The 17,076-nt window shown below is 43.5% G+C and overlaps 1 protein-coding gene across 5 annotated transcripts in view; it reads left to right on the forward strand.

Moving 5' to 3' along the window:
* Nucleotides 1-17,076, forward strand: part of MACF1 (microtubule actin crosslinking factor 1) — a 343,697-nt gene that overhangs the window by 144,821 nt on the left and 181,800 nt on the right. For all 5 annotated transcript variants that reach the window (XM_069586902.1, XM_069586911.1, XM_069586919.1 and 2 more), the window contains 2 exons: nt 810-887; nt 4,283-4,375. In XM_069586902.1, the coding sequence (XP_069443003.1) occupies nt 810-887; nt 4,283-4,375 (171 nt within the window). The remainder of the gene's footprint in view (nt 1-809; nt 888-4,282; nt 4,376-17,076) is intronic.

Consider the following 17,076-nt stretch of genomic DNA (forward strand, 5'->3'; position numbering starts at 1 on the left):
GGATAGCCACCCATGCCTGTGCTCACTGGAGAAACCGATTCCATGCACTTTTGGATGGGTGGGATGGGTGGGCGCTGGTGACGCCAGAGGCACTGGGTGGAGGTGGACTCTCCACTGTGGCTTGTGTGACACCCCGGACTGAGCGTGGTAGGAAATACCTTTCCTTGGAGTACTGTGTTGAAGAACCCTACACCATCGAGGTCTGGGTTTTTCAAACTGGGGTAAAAGGTGGCTTTCCTACTTTGTCTTCCTGGAAACTAGGTTCCTTCTTGATTCCTGCCTTTCATTTTAGGGTTTTCCGCTTACCGAGCACGTGTAGCGCCTCGTTCCCTGGTGTAAGATTGACTGCCTCTGGTTTCTTTCGCCAGGTTGTAATATGGTTGGTGCTGTCCATTACTGAGCAACCTGTAACTAGGGCTTTTACCCTTCCCTTACAGTAACATTTTACTGTGGTTCTGGGAGCAAATCTTTGTGTGCATTAACCTCACATCCAGAACCGAGTTCTGCCACGTATGGCTGCAGAGGGGCCTGTAGAGATGCTGCGGCACTACTTCGGCATTCGCATTCAACCGTGCCGTGTGTTCACGGGGATCCGAGTGGTAAACGAGGCATTTTGGGGTCTCACCGAGCATGGTGAAAACACACACAGGTCCTGCCTGGAGGGGTGCTTTGTGTGATGCTCCCACGCCTGGCTTCAGTCATGGGAATTCTTTGTGGTCTTTTAGTTCTTGAAATGAAAGCAGAAAGGGATCTGCGTGGGTAAATTGGTGTCGCTGAAACTAACATCCCTTTTGTTTGTTTGTTTGCAGCCCCGGGAGAAGGGCAGGATGCGTTTTCACAGGCTGCAGAATGTGCAGATTGCCCTGGACTTCCTAAAGCAGCGACAGGTAAGAGTGTCCCGTGTGTCCCTGACTCTGCCAGGGAAAGTTGGTATCGGATCCCTGTTTAGGGACGTTCTCATTGCCCCTGGTAAGTCCTCAGTAAATCCGACTGATACAGTTCTGAGTCTTGCTTGCTAGTGAGCAGCTGTATCGTGTCTGGACAAATCTTACACAGTGTGGCCTGTCTGAGAGGGAAAGTCTTAAAAAGAGCAAGATGCGAAAGATTGACTCACCTCCACTCAGGTGGAGGCCAAAGGGAAGATGAGCAATAAACCAGCAAAGAAGATGGGGAAAGGTACATCATCCAGGAAGAGGGGACACCAGAGTGCTTCATCATCATGAGAACTGGATGAGGGGACGTCAGGCTGGTTGAACGGCACGTGGGGCTGGAGGGGAAGCTCTCAGCTGTGCAGCACTGGTGACCTCAGAGACCAGGCTCAATAGAGCAGAGGAGTGTTTAGTAAAGAAGCTATTCCCGCCCTAGATAGGAAGGAAGGAAGACAGAAGCACAGTTTTAGACCTAGGAGAAGCTAGCAAAGAGAAGAGACCAGAATGAGAGCGAAGAGTGTGTGTCAGAGCAGGTTAGCCCCGGAGGACGCCTTGGAGATCGCTAGTCCAGCCTTTTCATTTCCTACGAAAGGAAACTGAGAAATGACCTGCCCTAGATCACAGAAGTGAGAGCAAACCTGGGACTTCCACCCAGGTCTCCTGCACATTTTTAAAATGCTCCTTTCATGCTGCTTTCTACACACCATCCTTCCCATGACTCCCTAACTGATGGAACCAAGTCCAGGGATTGAGGGATGAGATCCAGAGCACAGCTGATGTAACTTCTTTGAAAAGGAAAGGAAAATGCCCATACAGGGAAGGTTTGTGGAAGAGAGGATAAGTGGATGGACGAGGGAGTCAGAGTTCATCTGCCTAGAGAGCTGTTTGGAAAGATTTGGTAGAGCTACAGTTGCCAGGCAGCAGCGCTGGTCACAATGGCATGACATGGTGTGCATATTTTTAGAGTTAGTTCATTTTTGCCACTCTTATCAGTAATTCTCATTAACTTGGGAAATTCTCTGTCTGTGTACTCCCATAGCCGTTTGCTTCTAATATAATACTTATGACTTTATTGTTATTTCTCTGTTTGCTGTAATGCTTTGTAGGCCCATGGGGACAGAGAATGTGATCTACTTTAACCTTTTTATCTTCATCACCTGTCGTAATGAATGGTCCATAATTGACACTTAATAAATATTTGTTGAAATAAGTGGTAGGAGAATTAGAGGTTGAAGTGTTCAGGGGACTAGAGAAAGCATCCTTGGAATGTCTGTGTGTAGAGTTAGAGAAAACCAGAGAAGGCCTTAATGGTCAAGGTAAATTGAAAAGAATTGATTAGCTAGAAGCCTCAATAAGGATGGAGAGTAGATTGGTTACTAGGATATAATAAAAATGTGAGCCATGAACAGTGGACACAGAGAAGGGCAGAAAGAACTCTGGAGCAGTTCTTGGTGATGGTGAGGTTGTTGCTGTGCAAGTGTCCAAAGCAGAGTGAAAATGAAAGTCATCCGAAGTGGGAAGGCAGCTGAGTTATACAGATGGGGCGACACCTGGGCCATCGAGCTGATGCCAAAATTGCCAAGAGAGATGGTAGAAGATGTGGGAGGGAAGGTAGGAGTTAGGTGTGAGGTCTCCAAGGAATGGACTGGCAGACACTGGAAGGTGGCTTGGCCGAGGAGGTGTTCAGAATCCACGGGGAAAGCTGCCGGCAGTGGGGCGGGGGAACGTGTACTTGGCTGGTGCTGCCAGCCCACCAGCTATGGGCCATAGTGATGAGAAGACCTGCACTGAGGCAGGAAGCAGGGCCTCCTGCCCCCAGTGTGCAGAAGAGGAGACAGAGATGCAGGAAAGGGGCAGAACTCGCCCAGTGTCCCGGTTGTTCAGGTTGCTGTAACAAAATATCATGGCCCGATGGCTTATAAACAACAGAAATTCATTTCTCATAGTTCTGCAGAAGTCCAAGAGGGAGGCAGATGTGCTGTAGCACAGCTGGTCCTGGTTCTGAGACCGCTTTTAGCAGCGTCCTCATGTGATGGGGAGGTCAAGGAGCTTTCTGGGTCTCTTTTATAAAGATACTAATCCCATTCCCTCAAGACCTAATCACCCCCAAAAGGTCCCACCTCCAGATACCTTCGGATTGGGTGTTAGGATTTAACCTATGAATTTTGGAGGGACACAGCATTCAGTCTATAGCACCGGTCATTAAGTTGAAGTGAGGATGCTGCCTGAGGTCTTGAGTACATGAAGGTTTCGGTTTAGCTGAAGAGACAAAGGAAGGGCAGCTTCACGGCAGCTGCCACAGTTGTCAGGAGCTCCATGAGGGTATGACAGAAACTCACGGGGTGGAGGTGGAAACAGGCTGGTTTTCCTAGGACACTCTGAAAGGCCGCCATCCCAGGAAATCCCTCAGTCTCCAGCACACAGGGATGGTTGGTCACCCTGGTGGGGGAAGGGCCTCTGTGTCTGTGTACATCATGTTGCTGGAATGAGATTTGAGGAGTAAGGCAAGTGCTGTGGGAGGAGGGGAATAGGTGGGACAGGCCAGAGAGCGGTGAGGGATGGGAGGCAGATCTCTCTCTCTCTCACAACCTTGAAAAAATAAGACAGAGAAAGAAAAAAGGGCTGGGAAGACTTAATTAAAAAGCAGCTCACAATAGCAAATGCTTGCGAAATTGCTTTGCTGGTGGGATTGCAAAATGGTACAATCATGCTGGAAAATTGTTTGGCAGTTTCTTACAAAGCTAAACGTATACCATATGACCCAGCAATCCCACTCCTATGAATTTACCCTAGAGAAATGAAAACATGTACTCACACAAAAAAACTGTGCATGAATATAAGAGCTTTATTCATAACTGGCCCAACACGGAAACAACCCAGATTCCTTCAGTAGAGGAGTGGATAACTATTGTGTGTAGAATACAGGTATAAGGTATACAGGAATACTCCTCCACAGTGGAAAGGGGCAGGCTATTGCTCCAGGCAGCAACATGGATGGGGATCGCACGGCCATTGTGCTGAGTACAAAAAAGCCAGGATCTGAAGATTACATACTATGGGACACCATTTATATAACATTCTGGGTAAAGCAAAGCTGGGAACAACAGATCAGTGGTTGCCAGGATTTAGGGGTGAAGGCAGGATTTGACTGCACAAAGTCCCACCTTTTGAGGTTGATGCTCCTGTTTTGTTACCCTGATTATAGTGGTTGTTAACACAAATCTGTACAGATATGAAAACTCAAACTGTACACCGAAAAAAATTAACTGCGTATGAATAATGAAAATCTATAAAAAATGAAATCAAAACAAAAAGTTGCAGAGCTCTCAGACTAGCTTTTGTTTCTTTTTCAGGTGAAGCTAGTGAATATTCGCAACGATGACATCACAGATGGCAACCCCAAGCTGACCCTAGGCCTGATCTGGACCATTATCTTGCACTTCCAGGTAGGGCCTGTGAAGTCTGGGGTCCTGGTGTTCAGTCTGGACATGGCCTAGACAGAGGTAGAGATTGCTCTGCTTTCCACAGGCACACTGAGCCTTCCTTCTCCGTGTTTGTCAGTGAATGAGGGAGGGGAGCAGAGCAGGGGCTCTAACGGAAGATGAGCATTGGCCTGGAGGCAACGCTGTTGCAGTGTAAACCGAGAACTTCCTCATCATTTGCATGACGAAGGGGGATTTTTCACCTGTTTATGCTGTGGCTCTGGCACTGACAGTCTAGTTACTAGCAGTCTGCCCAGCTGAGTCAAAACTGGCTCTTTGGGGACTCGGAATGTGAGGGATGAGGAGAGATGTTGGATTTGTTGCTCAGGAAGGGTGGGGTGAAGCCTTATAATCCTGCTTGATGTAGACTTTTCTTCATCTCTAATGATCTTAAACAAGCCTGGTTAATTGTAGCACTGTCTTAGTCAGGTTGGGCTGCCGTAATGAACACTGTAGGCTGGGTGGTTTGCAGCAAGCATTCAGTTCTCATAGTTTTGGAGGCTGGATGTCTGAGATCAGGGTGCTAGCTTGGTTGGCTCCTTAGTGAGGGCCCTCTTCCTGGTTATATCCTCAGGTGACCTTTCCTTGGGGCATGCATACACAGAGATCTCATGTCCCTTCAACTTTTCATAAGGGTGTTAATCCCATTATGGAGGCTCCACTCTCCTGACCTCATCTAAACCTAATTACCTCTTAAAAGACCGCACCTTCAGTTACTGTCGCATCACGGCTATTATGGTTTTAATATATGAGTTTCGAGGGGACACAAACATTCAGTTCATAGCAAGCACCTTGGGATATGTGCTTGTAAACACAATCTTGTAGCGTCCATCACACCAAGAACAGTGGCATCTTGGTAGTGTTCACGTGGTTACACAGCCTTCCTGTTCCTTCTCCCTAAGGCAAATCCTCTTCAAGTCTAGGTACTATTGGAAAGTCACAGCCCTATTTTTATAAAAAAGACTATCTTGAATCACGTTAGCTCAACTTAACCAAACTATTTCTCAGACAACTCTCGAATACCCAACTGCTGTATGCAAGGCTAATAGATGACAGGGATCACTTCTTGAGCAGGTGGGAAAAGAAGGCTTATATAAATATCTCACTCAAGGGGCTGACTCCAGGGTCCCTGTGGCTGTGATGTCCCAGTTGGGGAGTCAGCGCCACCTGCTGGGTGAATGCAGAACAGCAGGTGTCCCAGAATTCCTGAGAATCTGAGAACTTCTGAGAACTCAGGGATTATAATTTCTTGGGGCTCTGGTTTGGAGCCGCTGCTGACAATCTGCAGCATAAGTATGCTTAGGAAAGCGTGGAGGTAACATGTGTTTTTGTGGAACCACAGGGTGTCCTCAGGCATGCTTTGGATATAGGGATAACCAGGAACATGAACTTGGCAAGTGTGCCTTGGCAGGGTTGGAACAAGAACCTTGTTGAGCTTTCATAGCGTTATCCCCTTGGCAGTCTTATGAACAGCGGGCTGTTCTAGAGGCATCTTTTTGGTTGTTTGTATGCCACAAACCACCTCTCACTTTGAGACACCAGTGCTATCCTGTAGCCGTGAGGTAAGAGGCATCTGCCTGCTGTGTCTCCCTTTCTCCTGACTGCAGCTCACTCAACAGAAGGGGACTTCAGGGGCCAAGGAATGCAAACGGAATTGGCTAGTTACACTTCTCCTGGGACAGAAGATGTGGGGATAATGGTCCTTAACTGAGCATGCCATTAAGAAAATGTCCTAGAATTCTCCCTCTTTAAACATTTATGAAAAATTTCAGACATTGATAAATGCAGAGGAAATGGTTTAGAACGACCGTGTACTCGTCACTGAGCTCACCAGCCACTAACTCGTGGGCAGAGTCACACTGTCTGCTTCCTGATCCAGTCATCAAACCCTCCAGTAGGTTATTTTGAAAGGAGTCCCAGACATCATATGATTTCATCTGCGAGTGTTTCAGTGTGTCTCTCTGAAAGAGTCTTCATTTAAGCAAAGCACAGTATTATAGCTCTGTAAAAATCAGTAATTTCTTAAAATCATTGAATGTCTAAGCAGTGTTTAGATTTCTCGTTATCTCATTTTAAAAATGGCTTGTTCGAATCCAAAGCCCACACATTGCATAAAATCTCTCTTCCCCTCTTTTTGTCCCCTTAACTGTTTGTTAAAGAAATCAGTCTTTTGTCCTGTGCTGTTTATGGAAAAGATGCTGGTGGCGTCTCTGGATGTTTTCTAACAGTCTCCTGCATCCTTCTGTATTGTCTGTAAACTGGTGCTTTGGACCTAGACCTGAGGCTGGATCACATTCAGATTCCCTTTTTTGTGCTGGGGCAGGGCAAGGATGGTGGTGTCGAGTTGCATACTTTGACTGCTGCACATCAGAATGTCTGTTATCTGTCTTTTCATCATGTTAAGCTTAATTGGTGGGTTCAGGTGTGACCAGCCTGATCCATTCCTTGTAGACCCTTTCACCCTTAGCCCTTCACCTAAAAGTTTAGCAGCTACTGTTTCATTGTTTCATTAGAAGTTGCAACATGGTGATACTCAAAATTCTGAAATTTTTTCCTAAAGCAGAACGTTACCTCATCAATTACTCTGATAGTTCCTTTAAGAAAGGCAAGATAAATTTTGCCCTCTGTTTCAACAGTTTTCGAAATAATTAGTTGATTCTCTTAAGATTCTCTGTAAGACCAATGAAAGTTTCATTGTTGATACTCATCTTCCCTTTGTAACACTGTGACTCTCGGATTTCTACCAGACTTAAATGTGTTCCGATTGAATATTAGCTGTCATTCTTTGTAATATTCAGCTCGTCCTTTCGCCAGTGAGTTTTTTCACATTGACTCTGAGTCCTTCCTCATGATCCATATAGTCTTTGATAATGTCCTCTATTTCTTGTATGAAGAGCTGTTCCAGATACTTTTTGTATATTTCCTGTTTCAGGCCCAGGATTAGCAGCTTCTCCAAGGAACTGAAATTCTTTATTGACAACAGTCTGAGTGCTTCTTGGGTTGGTCACTCTTTCTGGGTGTTTTCTGTGGACAGAACTAGCCAACATTTGTATTTGACTTGTAAAAAGAAATCAAGAATTTATAATGTTTCTAATTGGTATTTAGAATTAGAGTTTTATTCAACCTCTTTGACTTTGTATTCTTTTTTTTCTTATGCTAAAAATCTTGATCCAAACAAAGCAAGGGAATATTACTTATTCCCTTTTCCATATACACACATGCAAACACATGGATGCAAGTATGTGTAAAATCATGTCTATATTATAGTGCATATACAAAGTCATGTGCATAAATGCACAAATTTGTATATTTGAATAAAAATAACCATGACAGTGCTTTATTAACAACACAATTACTGAAAAGTTTGTGATTTCTTTTCAGTTCTTTTTGTGCTTTAGTGTAAATCTCCTAAGGACATAGAAATAATTTTATATTAAAGCCATTTGAAATAACTTCTCTCTGTGTTGTTAAGCCATCAGTCTGATACAGAGGTTCATTTGTATTTTATATTTTTTCAGTTTTTAGCGATTGCTTTTCTCCCTTTCAATTTTATTTTGCATTATATAAATCATATATACTCTTACAATGGGAAATTTCAAAAAGTGAATACAAGGTGTGTTCAGAGTTTCGTTTCTGCCCCCTCCATCCTGTTTCTTCTCTTTCCAGCTGTTTTAAAGCAGCTTTTGGTCATCCTATTGGTTGTTTATTTTAAAAAGTAGATTCTTTTTTAAAAACAACTTTACTGAGGTAGAATTTACGTACCATAAAATTGACCCATTTTCATGGTATAATTCAATGATGTTTATGAGTTGTACAGCCATCACCATAATCCAATTTTAGAACATTTTCATCATCCCACAAAGGTCCTTCTTGGCCATTTATAGTTATTCCATTCCCATCCACAGCCTCAGGCAGCCAGGAATCTATTTTCTGTTTCTATAGATTTGCTTATTCCAGACATTTCATTTAAATAGAATAATATAATATGTGCTCTTTGTATCCCACTTCTTTCACTTAGGAATATTCTTGTGGTTCATCCACGCTGTAGCATGTATCAGTGCTTTGTTCCTTTGTTGCAGAGGAGGATTCTGTTGTGTGGGTATACCATATATTTTGTTTATCTGTTCAGCAGTTGATGGCCATTTGGGTTGTTTTCATTTTTTAGCCATTATAAATAACGTTGATATGAATGTTTGTGTGGATATATGTTTTCACTCTTTTTTGGATATATACCTATGGGTGGAAATGCTGGGTTATATGAGACCCAGGTTCAGTTCCTGGATTGGGAAGATTCCCTGGAGAAGGAAATGGCAACCCACTCCAGTACTCTTGCCTAAAATATTCCATGGACAGAGGAGCCTGGTGGGCTACAGTCCATGGGGTCACAAAGAGTCGGACACGACTGAGTGACTTCTAACTCACACTCACACACAGCAGGTTTATGTATAACTTTTTAAGAAACTGCCGGACTGTCTTCCAAAGTGGCTGCTGCATTTTATATTCCCACTAGCCCAATTGTGTGGGTTCCTGTTTCTCCCTATCCCTGTCATTATCACTGTCTGTCTTTTTGGTGATAGCCATCACAGAAAGTGTGAACTGCATCACCTTGTGGTTTTAGTTTTCTGGAAAATATGTTTTTTAACTGAATTCCATAAACATTTACTGAGGTCCAGCTATGAGCAAGGTCTTAGGTAGAGTCTGTGGGAGATTCAAAGTTAAACTAGGTACAGAATCACTCCAGTTTGACTGCATAATTCAAAGGAGTGAGAGGAGACATACCATGAATTAACTTGATAGAGGTTTAAAGAATCAGGAAGATATGGGAAAGGATGAGGGAACACAGCCTGCACTCAATAATTGGCAGCAATTATTGGTAGTAGCCTATTATAATTATTAGTGAAACTTATAACTTCATGGATTTTTGACCTAGCCTGCTGTTCTCTGCTGTTACTGATTTTACTGAAAGGTGTGAACAGGTTTGCCCTAGTCTGTCTGCTGATGCAGACTGGCTACCTGCTTTTCTCTGTTCACTATTTCAGCAGAGCTGAATTTTATCTTCTTATGGAAGGAAGTTCTGTTGCCAGAGTATTTTCCCAGATGCAACTAACTACTAATTACTTTTCTTTGCTGTTCTTGAAGGTTTGACATTTGCCTATTAATTAGCTAAGTGTTTAGAAGTGTGGGGAAAGGTTCCCTGCTTACAAAACTTTTGGTTAACTGATAAAGGATCATGTAGAACTTCTGTCCTGTCTTGCTATAGATAGGAAGTGATGTGTCTCTTGCTAGTTATCTATCATTGTGATTTTCTAGTCTTTCATTATTGAGCTGACTGTTCTGTGCTAGCTGTTCTCATCAAGAGTGCATGGTATATAAAGCCAAATAAAAATGCAGAGAAGAACTATCAAATGTTAGGAGATCAGTGAAATAGTCATTCCAAAAACTAAGATCATGGCATCCTGTCCCATCACTTACTGGCAAACAGATGGGGGGGGGGGGATGGGAACAGTGAGAGACTTTATTTTCTTGGACTCCAAAATCACTGCAGACGGTGACTGCAACCATGAAATTAAAAGACACTTGCTCCTTGGAAGAAAAGCAGAGACATCGCTTTGCCAACAAAGGCCCATATAATCAAAGCTGTGGTTCTCCAGTAGTCATGTATGGATGTGAGAGTTGGACTATAAAGAAACCTGAACACCGAAGAATTGAAATTGATGCTTTCGAACTGCAGTGCTAGAGAAGACTCTTGAGAGTCCCCTAGACAGCAAGGAGAGCAAATCAGTCAATCCTAAAGGAAATCAAGCCTGAATATTCATTGGAAGGACTGGTACTGAAGCTAAAGCTCCAATATTTTGGCTACCTGATGCAAAAAGCTAACTCGTTGGAAGAGACCCTGATGCTGGGGAAGATAAGGGCATGAGGTGAAGGGGATGACAGAGAATGAGATGGTTGGATGGCATCACTGACCCGATGAACATGAGTTTGAGCAAACTCCCGGTTATAGTGAAGGACAGGGAAGCCTGGCGTATTGCAGTCCGTGGGGTTGCAAAAAGTCGGACATGACTGAACAACAACAAAAATAGTTGTTATAGCCAGTCTCTGTTATTGGTGTTTATGAAATAGATTCATGATGGAGATACATAGGTGGTGGTTGTCATCTCGAGAGAGTATTCAGTTGAAGGAGAGGCCAATTCCAGAGTAGACATTTGCTACTGCTGATGAGACTGGTAACTTTTTTAGAGATTAATGGTTTCCATTTTAACACATACTAAAAAGATACACACTAAATGGGAAATAAATGGTTGACGTTTAAAAAAAATTTAATTTGAGTTTTTAATTAATGAAACTTTTAATAACCCAGAGAAGTGCAGAAAAGTATATAACAGATCTTTGTGTGTGTAGTCACTCTCAGAATTAAACAGATGTGAATATTTATATTTGCTTCAGATTTTTTTCCTTTCTCTTAAAAAAAAAAAATTTCAGATACAGAAACTTTCTTGTTCCTTCATCCCCCAGGTAAATACTATCCTGAAGTTGAAGTGTATCATTCTTGTATATGCTTTTGTACTTTTATGACAGATGAGTGTCTTTTTTTTTTAATAGCAGACACATCATATCTTCTATATATCCTGTTTTCTGGGGTTTTTTTTAACCATGTTTTGGGGGTATATTCATGTTGATAAAGGAGGACCTGATTTGCTTATTTTAACTAGTTTACATTGTCTATTATTTGAGTGAAGCCCCCTGCAGCTGTGTAACACAGCTATTATTATTTGTAGTAAATTATGTATTTGTATGAAGGAGACATTCATTGCTGCAGTAAACATCTGTCCTTATGCATATGGGAAAGTGAGTTTTGTGGCTAGATACCTGTTGGTGGGCTGCATGCTCTCTTTTTCTTTCTTCTGTACCCTTTTTGTTTTGCCAGTCACTCTCAGAAGCCTGGTATGACTTACAGGGTTGCTAATGTGGTTGGTTGTTTTCTGGATCCCTGCCCTAGGATACAAGCTTGAATATGGCAGTGATTTCATCTCTTATTTTCTTCTTTGCCTGGATTAGAGTAGGCATTCAGTACATACTCATTAAATGAATGGATATTGTATGACATTGATCTTCTCAAAGCTGTGGGGTAGGTAGACCAGATGGACAGACTGTGATGTCTGTTTTCCTGTGCCCATTGCTCCAATGAGGAGGCCGAAACACAGAGACCAACTGACTTTTTTAGGTTACATATGCTTCTGAACTGTGGTGTTGGAGAAGACTCCTGAGAGTCCCTTGGACTGCAAGGAGACCCAACCAGTCCATTCTGAAGCAGATCAGTCCTGGGTGTTCTTTGGCAGGAATGATGCTAAAGCTGAAACTCCAGTACTCTGGCCACCTCATGCGAAGAGTTGACTCATTGGAAACGACTCTGATGCTGGGAGTGATTAGGGGCAGGAGGAGAAGGGGACGACAGAGGATGAGATGGCTGGATGGCATCACCGACTCGATGGACGTGAGTCTGAGTGGACTCCGGGAGTTGGTGATGGACAGGGAGGCCTGGCGTGCTGCGATTCATGGGGTCGCAAAGAGTCGGACACGACTGAGCGACTGAACTGAACTGAACTGATGCAGATACTAATAGTAGAATTTCTTATCTCTTGGTTTTGTCCAAGCCTGTTTTAAGGTACCTGTTAGGATTTATGGTTTTCCTAGAAGAAAAGTTCTTGAAAAATCAGAATCTGAAAAAATTAGCTTTCCAACTTTCAAGTGTTTATTAAATACTAGTGTATGTTTAGCACTTGGAAATTTTAAGTCTGGGAGGTCAGGTCAAGAGTGGTCTTAGCCAGGCAGATTCAAGGTTTACATTTTTTAATTCTTTATGACACTTAGTGCTTGGCATATAGATGAGGCATTTTTTCTTATTTGTGGAATGAGTGAATGAGCTCTGGAGTCTTTCATGCCCCCTGTCTCTATAGGAGCCCTGTGGGCAGTAAACAATTAACTAGTAAAAGCCGTAGGAGAAGACAGGAAAAGCAGCAGGACGCTAGAAGCCTGCTTTTCCCGAAGGCAGCCACGAGTGTGCTAAGAGCTCAGGTTTGATGAGAGGATGGTCCAGGGGGACGTCCTTGTGCTCAGAGTTAACTTACTTGGGGCAATAGGGGAGGCAGAGGCCATGTGGAGAAAAGCAGGCACCTCAACTTTGGACCTTGGAACACAGCTATTTTCCTCAGAGCCTCATCAAAAAAAAAGAGTGTATCAGGGCCCAGGCGGTGGTGGGGTGCCTCATACCTCTGAGCTTCAGTAATAAATAGGGAGAACAGGGATTTACTATAGACCAGGCATGGAGCCATGCACTTTATAGACAGCATCCCATGAACCCTGTCTTAACCCCATTAAGTGGATGGTAGTGTCTACCTTTTACCTGTAAGGAGACTGAATCACTTAGCCAGTTATTTAGCTACTAAACCTGCCTGCTAATGCAAGAGAGGTAAGAGATGCTGGTGTGATCCCTGGGTTGGGAACATCCCCTAGAGAAGCAAATGGCAACCCACTCCAGTATTCATGCCTGGAGAACCCCGTGGACAGAGGAGCCTGGCAGGCTACAGTCCATGGGGTCACAAAGAGTCAGACACAACTGAAGCAACTTAGCACTACCTTGCTGAACTCTCCGCTCCTTTCCTAGACCAGTTTTCCTCTGGAGTAGAAGGAAATGAAAGCCTGATTTGTCCAACATGTTCAGAAGTTTAAGGAGGAAAAGGCTCCTAGAAGTCGTCTGCTTGACTTAACCTGCAGTAGTAGTCACAGCCGGAAGCCATTTCTGTCCCGATTTGATAGTTTTCAGGAATTGGGTTTTCTTGTATTTCAGGAACAGAACAAGACCCAGAAGAACAAGACTCATCAGAACAAGGCCCAGTTTCCCCCTCAGTCAGTCTCTCCCATCAGGAAGCTTCCTTAAGCCTCTTATCCTTCTCCATCAGAGGGCAGATAGACTGAAAACCACAATCACAGAAAACTGGCCAATCTGATCACCTGGACCACAGCCTTGTCTAACTCAGTGAAACTATGAGCAATGCCATGTGGGGCCACCCAAGATGGGCGGGTCATGGTGGAGAGGTCTGACAAAATGTGGTCCACTGGAGAAGGGAATGGCAAACCACTTCAGTATTCTTACCTTGAGAACCCCATGAACAGTATGAAAAGGCAAAAAGATAGGACACTGAAAGAGGAGCTCCCCAGGTAGGTAGGTGCCCAATATGCTGCTACTGGAGATGAGTGGAGAAATAACTCCAGAAAGAACGAAGAGACAGAGCCAAAGCAAAAACAACACCCAGCTGTGGAAGAGACTGGTGATGGAAGTAAAGTCCGATGCTATAAAGAGCAATATTGCATAGGAACCTGGAATGTTAGGTCTATGAATTAAGGCAAATTGGAAGTGGTCAAACAGGATATGGCAAGAGTGAACATCGACGTTTTAGGAATCAGCGGACTAAAATGGACTGGAATGGGTGAATTTAAATTAGATGACCATTATATCTACTACTGTGGGCAAGAATCCCTTAGAAGAAATGGAGTAGCTATCATAGTCAATAAATGAGTCCGAAATGCAGTATTTGGATGGAATCTCAAAAACGACAGAATGATCTCTGTTTGTTTCCAAGGCAAACCATCCAATATCACAATAATCCAAGTCTGTGCCGACCATAATGCTGAAGAAGCTGAAGTTGAATGGTTCTATGAAGGTCTACAAGACCTTCTAGAACTAACACCCAAAAAGGATGTCCTTTTCATTATAGGGGGCTGGAGTGCAAAAGTGGAAGTCAAGAAACACCTGGAGTAACAGGCAAATTTGGCCTTGGAATGTGCAAGGAAGCAGGGCAAAGGCTAATACAGTTTTGCCAAGGGAACACACTGGTCACAGCAAACACCCTCTTCCAACAACACGAGAAGACTCTACACATGGACATCACCAGATGGGCAACACCAAAATCAGACTGATTATGTTCTTTGCAGCCAAAGATGGAGAAGCTCTATACAGTCAGCAAAAACACAACTGGGAATTGACTGTGGCTCAGATCATGAACTCCTTATTGCCAAATTCAGACTTAAGTTGCAGAAAGTAGGGAAAACTACTAGACCATTCAGGTATGACCTAAATCAAATCCCTTACCATTATACAGTGAAAGTGACAAATCGATTCAAGGGATTAGATCTGACAGAGTGCCTGAAGAGCCGTGGATGGAGGATCGTGACATTGTACAGGAGGCAGGGATCAAGACCATCCCCAAGAAAAGAAATGCAAAAAGGTAAAATGGTTGTCTGAGGAGGCCTTACAAATGGCTGTGAAAAGAAGAGAAGTGAAAGGCAAATGAGAAAAGGAAACATATACCCATTTGAATGCAGAGTTCCACAGAATAGCGAGGAGAGATAAGAAAGCCTTCCTCAGTGATCAGTGCAAAGAAATAGAGGAAAACAATAGAATGGGAAAGACTAGAGATCTCTTCAAAAAAATTAGAGATACCAAGGGAACATTTCCTGTAAAGATGGGCTTGATAAAGGACAGAAATGCCTAATAGAAGCAGAAGATATTAGAAAGAGGTAGGAAGACTACGCAGAAGAAGTATACAAAAATCTTCATGACCCTGATAATCATGATGATGTGCTTACTCACCTAGAGACAGACATCTTGGAATGCGAAGTCAAGTGGGCCTTAGGAAGCATCACTATGAACAAAGGTAGTGGAGATGATGCAACTCCAGTTGAGCTATTTCAAATCCTGAAAGATGATGCTGTGAAAGTGCTGCACTCAATGTACCGACAAATCAGGAAAACTCAGCAGTGGCCACAGGACTGGAAAAGGTCAGTTTTCATTCCAATCCAATGAAACGAAATGCCAATGAATGCTCAAATTACCACACAATTGCACTTATCTCACATGCTAGCAAAGTAGTGCTCAAAATTCTCCAAGCCAGGCTTCAACGGTATGTGAACCGTGAACTTCCAGATGTTCAAGCTGGATTTAGAAAAGGCAGAACAACCAGAGATCAAATTGCCAACATCCGTTGGATTGTCAAAAAAGTGAGAGAGTTCCAGAAAAACATCTACTTCTGCTTTATTGACTATGCCAAAGCCTTTGACTGTGTGGATCACAAGAAACTGGAAAATTCTTAAAGAGATGGAAATACCAGACCACCTGACCTGCCTCCTGAGAAATCTGTCTGCAGGTCTAGAAGCAACAGTTAGAACTGGACTTGGAATAACAGACTGGTTCCAAATAGGAAAAGGAGTACGTCAAGGCTGTATATTGTCACCCTGCTTATTTAACTTATATGCAGAATACATCATGAGAAATGCTGAGCTAGAGGAAGCACAAGTTAGAATCAAGATTGCCAGGAGAAATATCAATAACCTCAGCTATGCAGATGACACCACACTTATGGTGGAAAGCAAAGAAGAACTAAAGAGCCTCTTGATGAAAGGGAAAGAGGAGAGTGAAAAAGTTGGCTTAAAACTCAACATTCAGAAAACAAAGATCATGGCATCTGGTCCCATCACTTCATGGGAAATACATGGGGAAACTGGAAACAGCAGCAGACTTTATTTTTTTGGGCTCCAAAATCACTGCAGATGGTGACTGCAGCCATGAAATCAGAAGACGCTTACTCCTTGGAAGAAACATTATGACCAACCTAGATAGCATATTAAAAAGCAGAGACTTTACCAACAAAGGTCCATCTAGTCAAAGCCATAGTTTTTCCAGTAGTCATGTGTGGATGTGAGAGTTGGACTATAAAGAAAGCTGAGCACTGAAGAATTGATGCTTTTGTACTGTGGTGTGGGAAGTCTTTGAGAGTCCCTTGGATTGCAAGGAGATCCAACCAGTCCATCCTAATGGAAATTAGACCTGAATATTCATTGGAAGGACTGATGCTGAAGCTGAAACTCCAATACTTTGGCCACCTGATACGAAGAACTGACTCATTTGGAAAGACCCTCATGCTGGCAAAGATTGAGGGCAGGAGGAGAAAGGGACAACAGAGGAAGAGATGGTTGGATGGCATCACTGACTCAATGGACATGAGTTTGAGTAAACTTCAGGAGTTAGTGATAGATAGGGAGGCCTGGTGTGCTGCAGGCCATGGTGTCGCAGAGTCAGACATGACTGAGTGAACTGTACTGAACAGGAACAGAATTTAAGCTTGGGCCTTGGGGTGTGCATCTGTGAAGTCCCTTAGTTCAAGCACTCTTCATTGGAGGAGTGAAGGTCTGATGCCTGCCTGGAGAGTTATATGTAATGTCAGAGTTTTTGCTGATTAGGTGATGTCTAATGGAGTTTCTCTGCCCTGCTAACCTCCTGGTCCTGTTTCTTGCTGTGGTTTATCATGGTCATAAGGAGATGGTGATGGACAGGGAGGCCTGGCATGCTGCGATTCATGGGGTCTCAAAGAGTCGGACATGACTGAGCGACTGAACTGAACTGAAGGTGATGCTGCAGCTTCGCAGTCAGCCTTGGGAAAGGCCTAGGGTAGAAGGGAGAAAGAATACCACCTGCAGAGGTCCGGCACTCTGGCATCAATACGGCATCAAGCACTGTGTAGGAGCTGTGACTTCAGGGCTTCTCATGCTTTCCTTCATGTCGGGCATTTTTCAGGTCTCCAGGAGAGGTGGGTAGGCTTACTTAGAGC

Source organism: Ovis canadensis, chromosome 1, assembly GCF_042477335.2.
Source record: "Ovis canadensis isolate MfBH-ARS-UI-01 breed Bighorn chromosome 1, ARS-UI_OviCan_v2, whole genome shotgun sequence".
Lineage (NCBI taxonomy): Eukaryota > Metazoa > Chordata > Mammalia > Artiodactyla > Bovidae > Ovis > Ovis canadensis.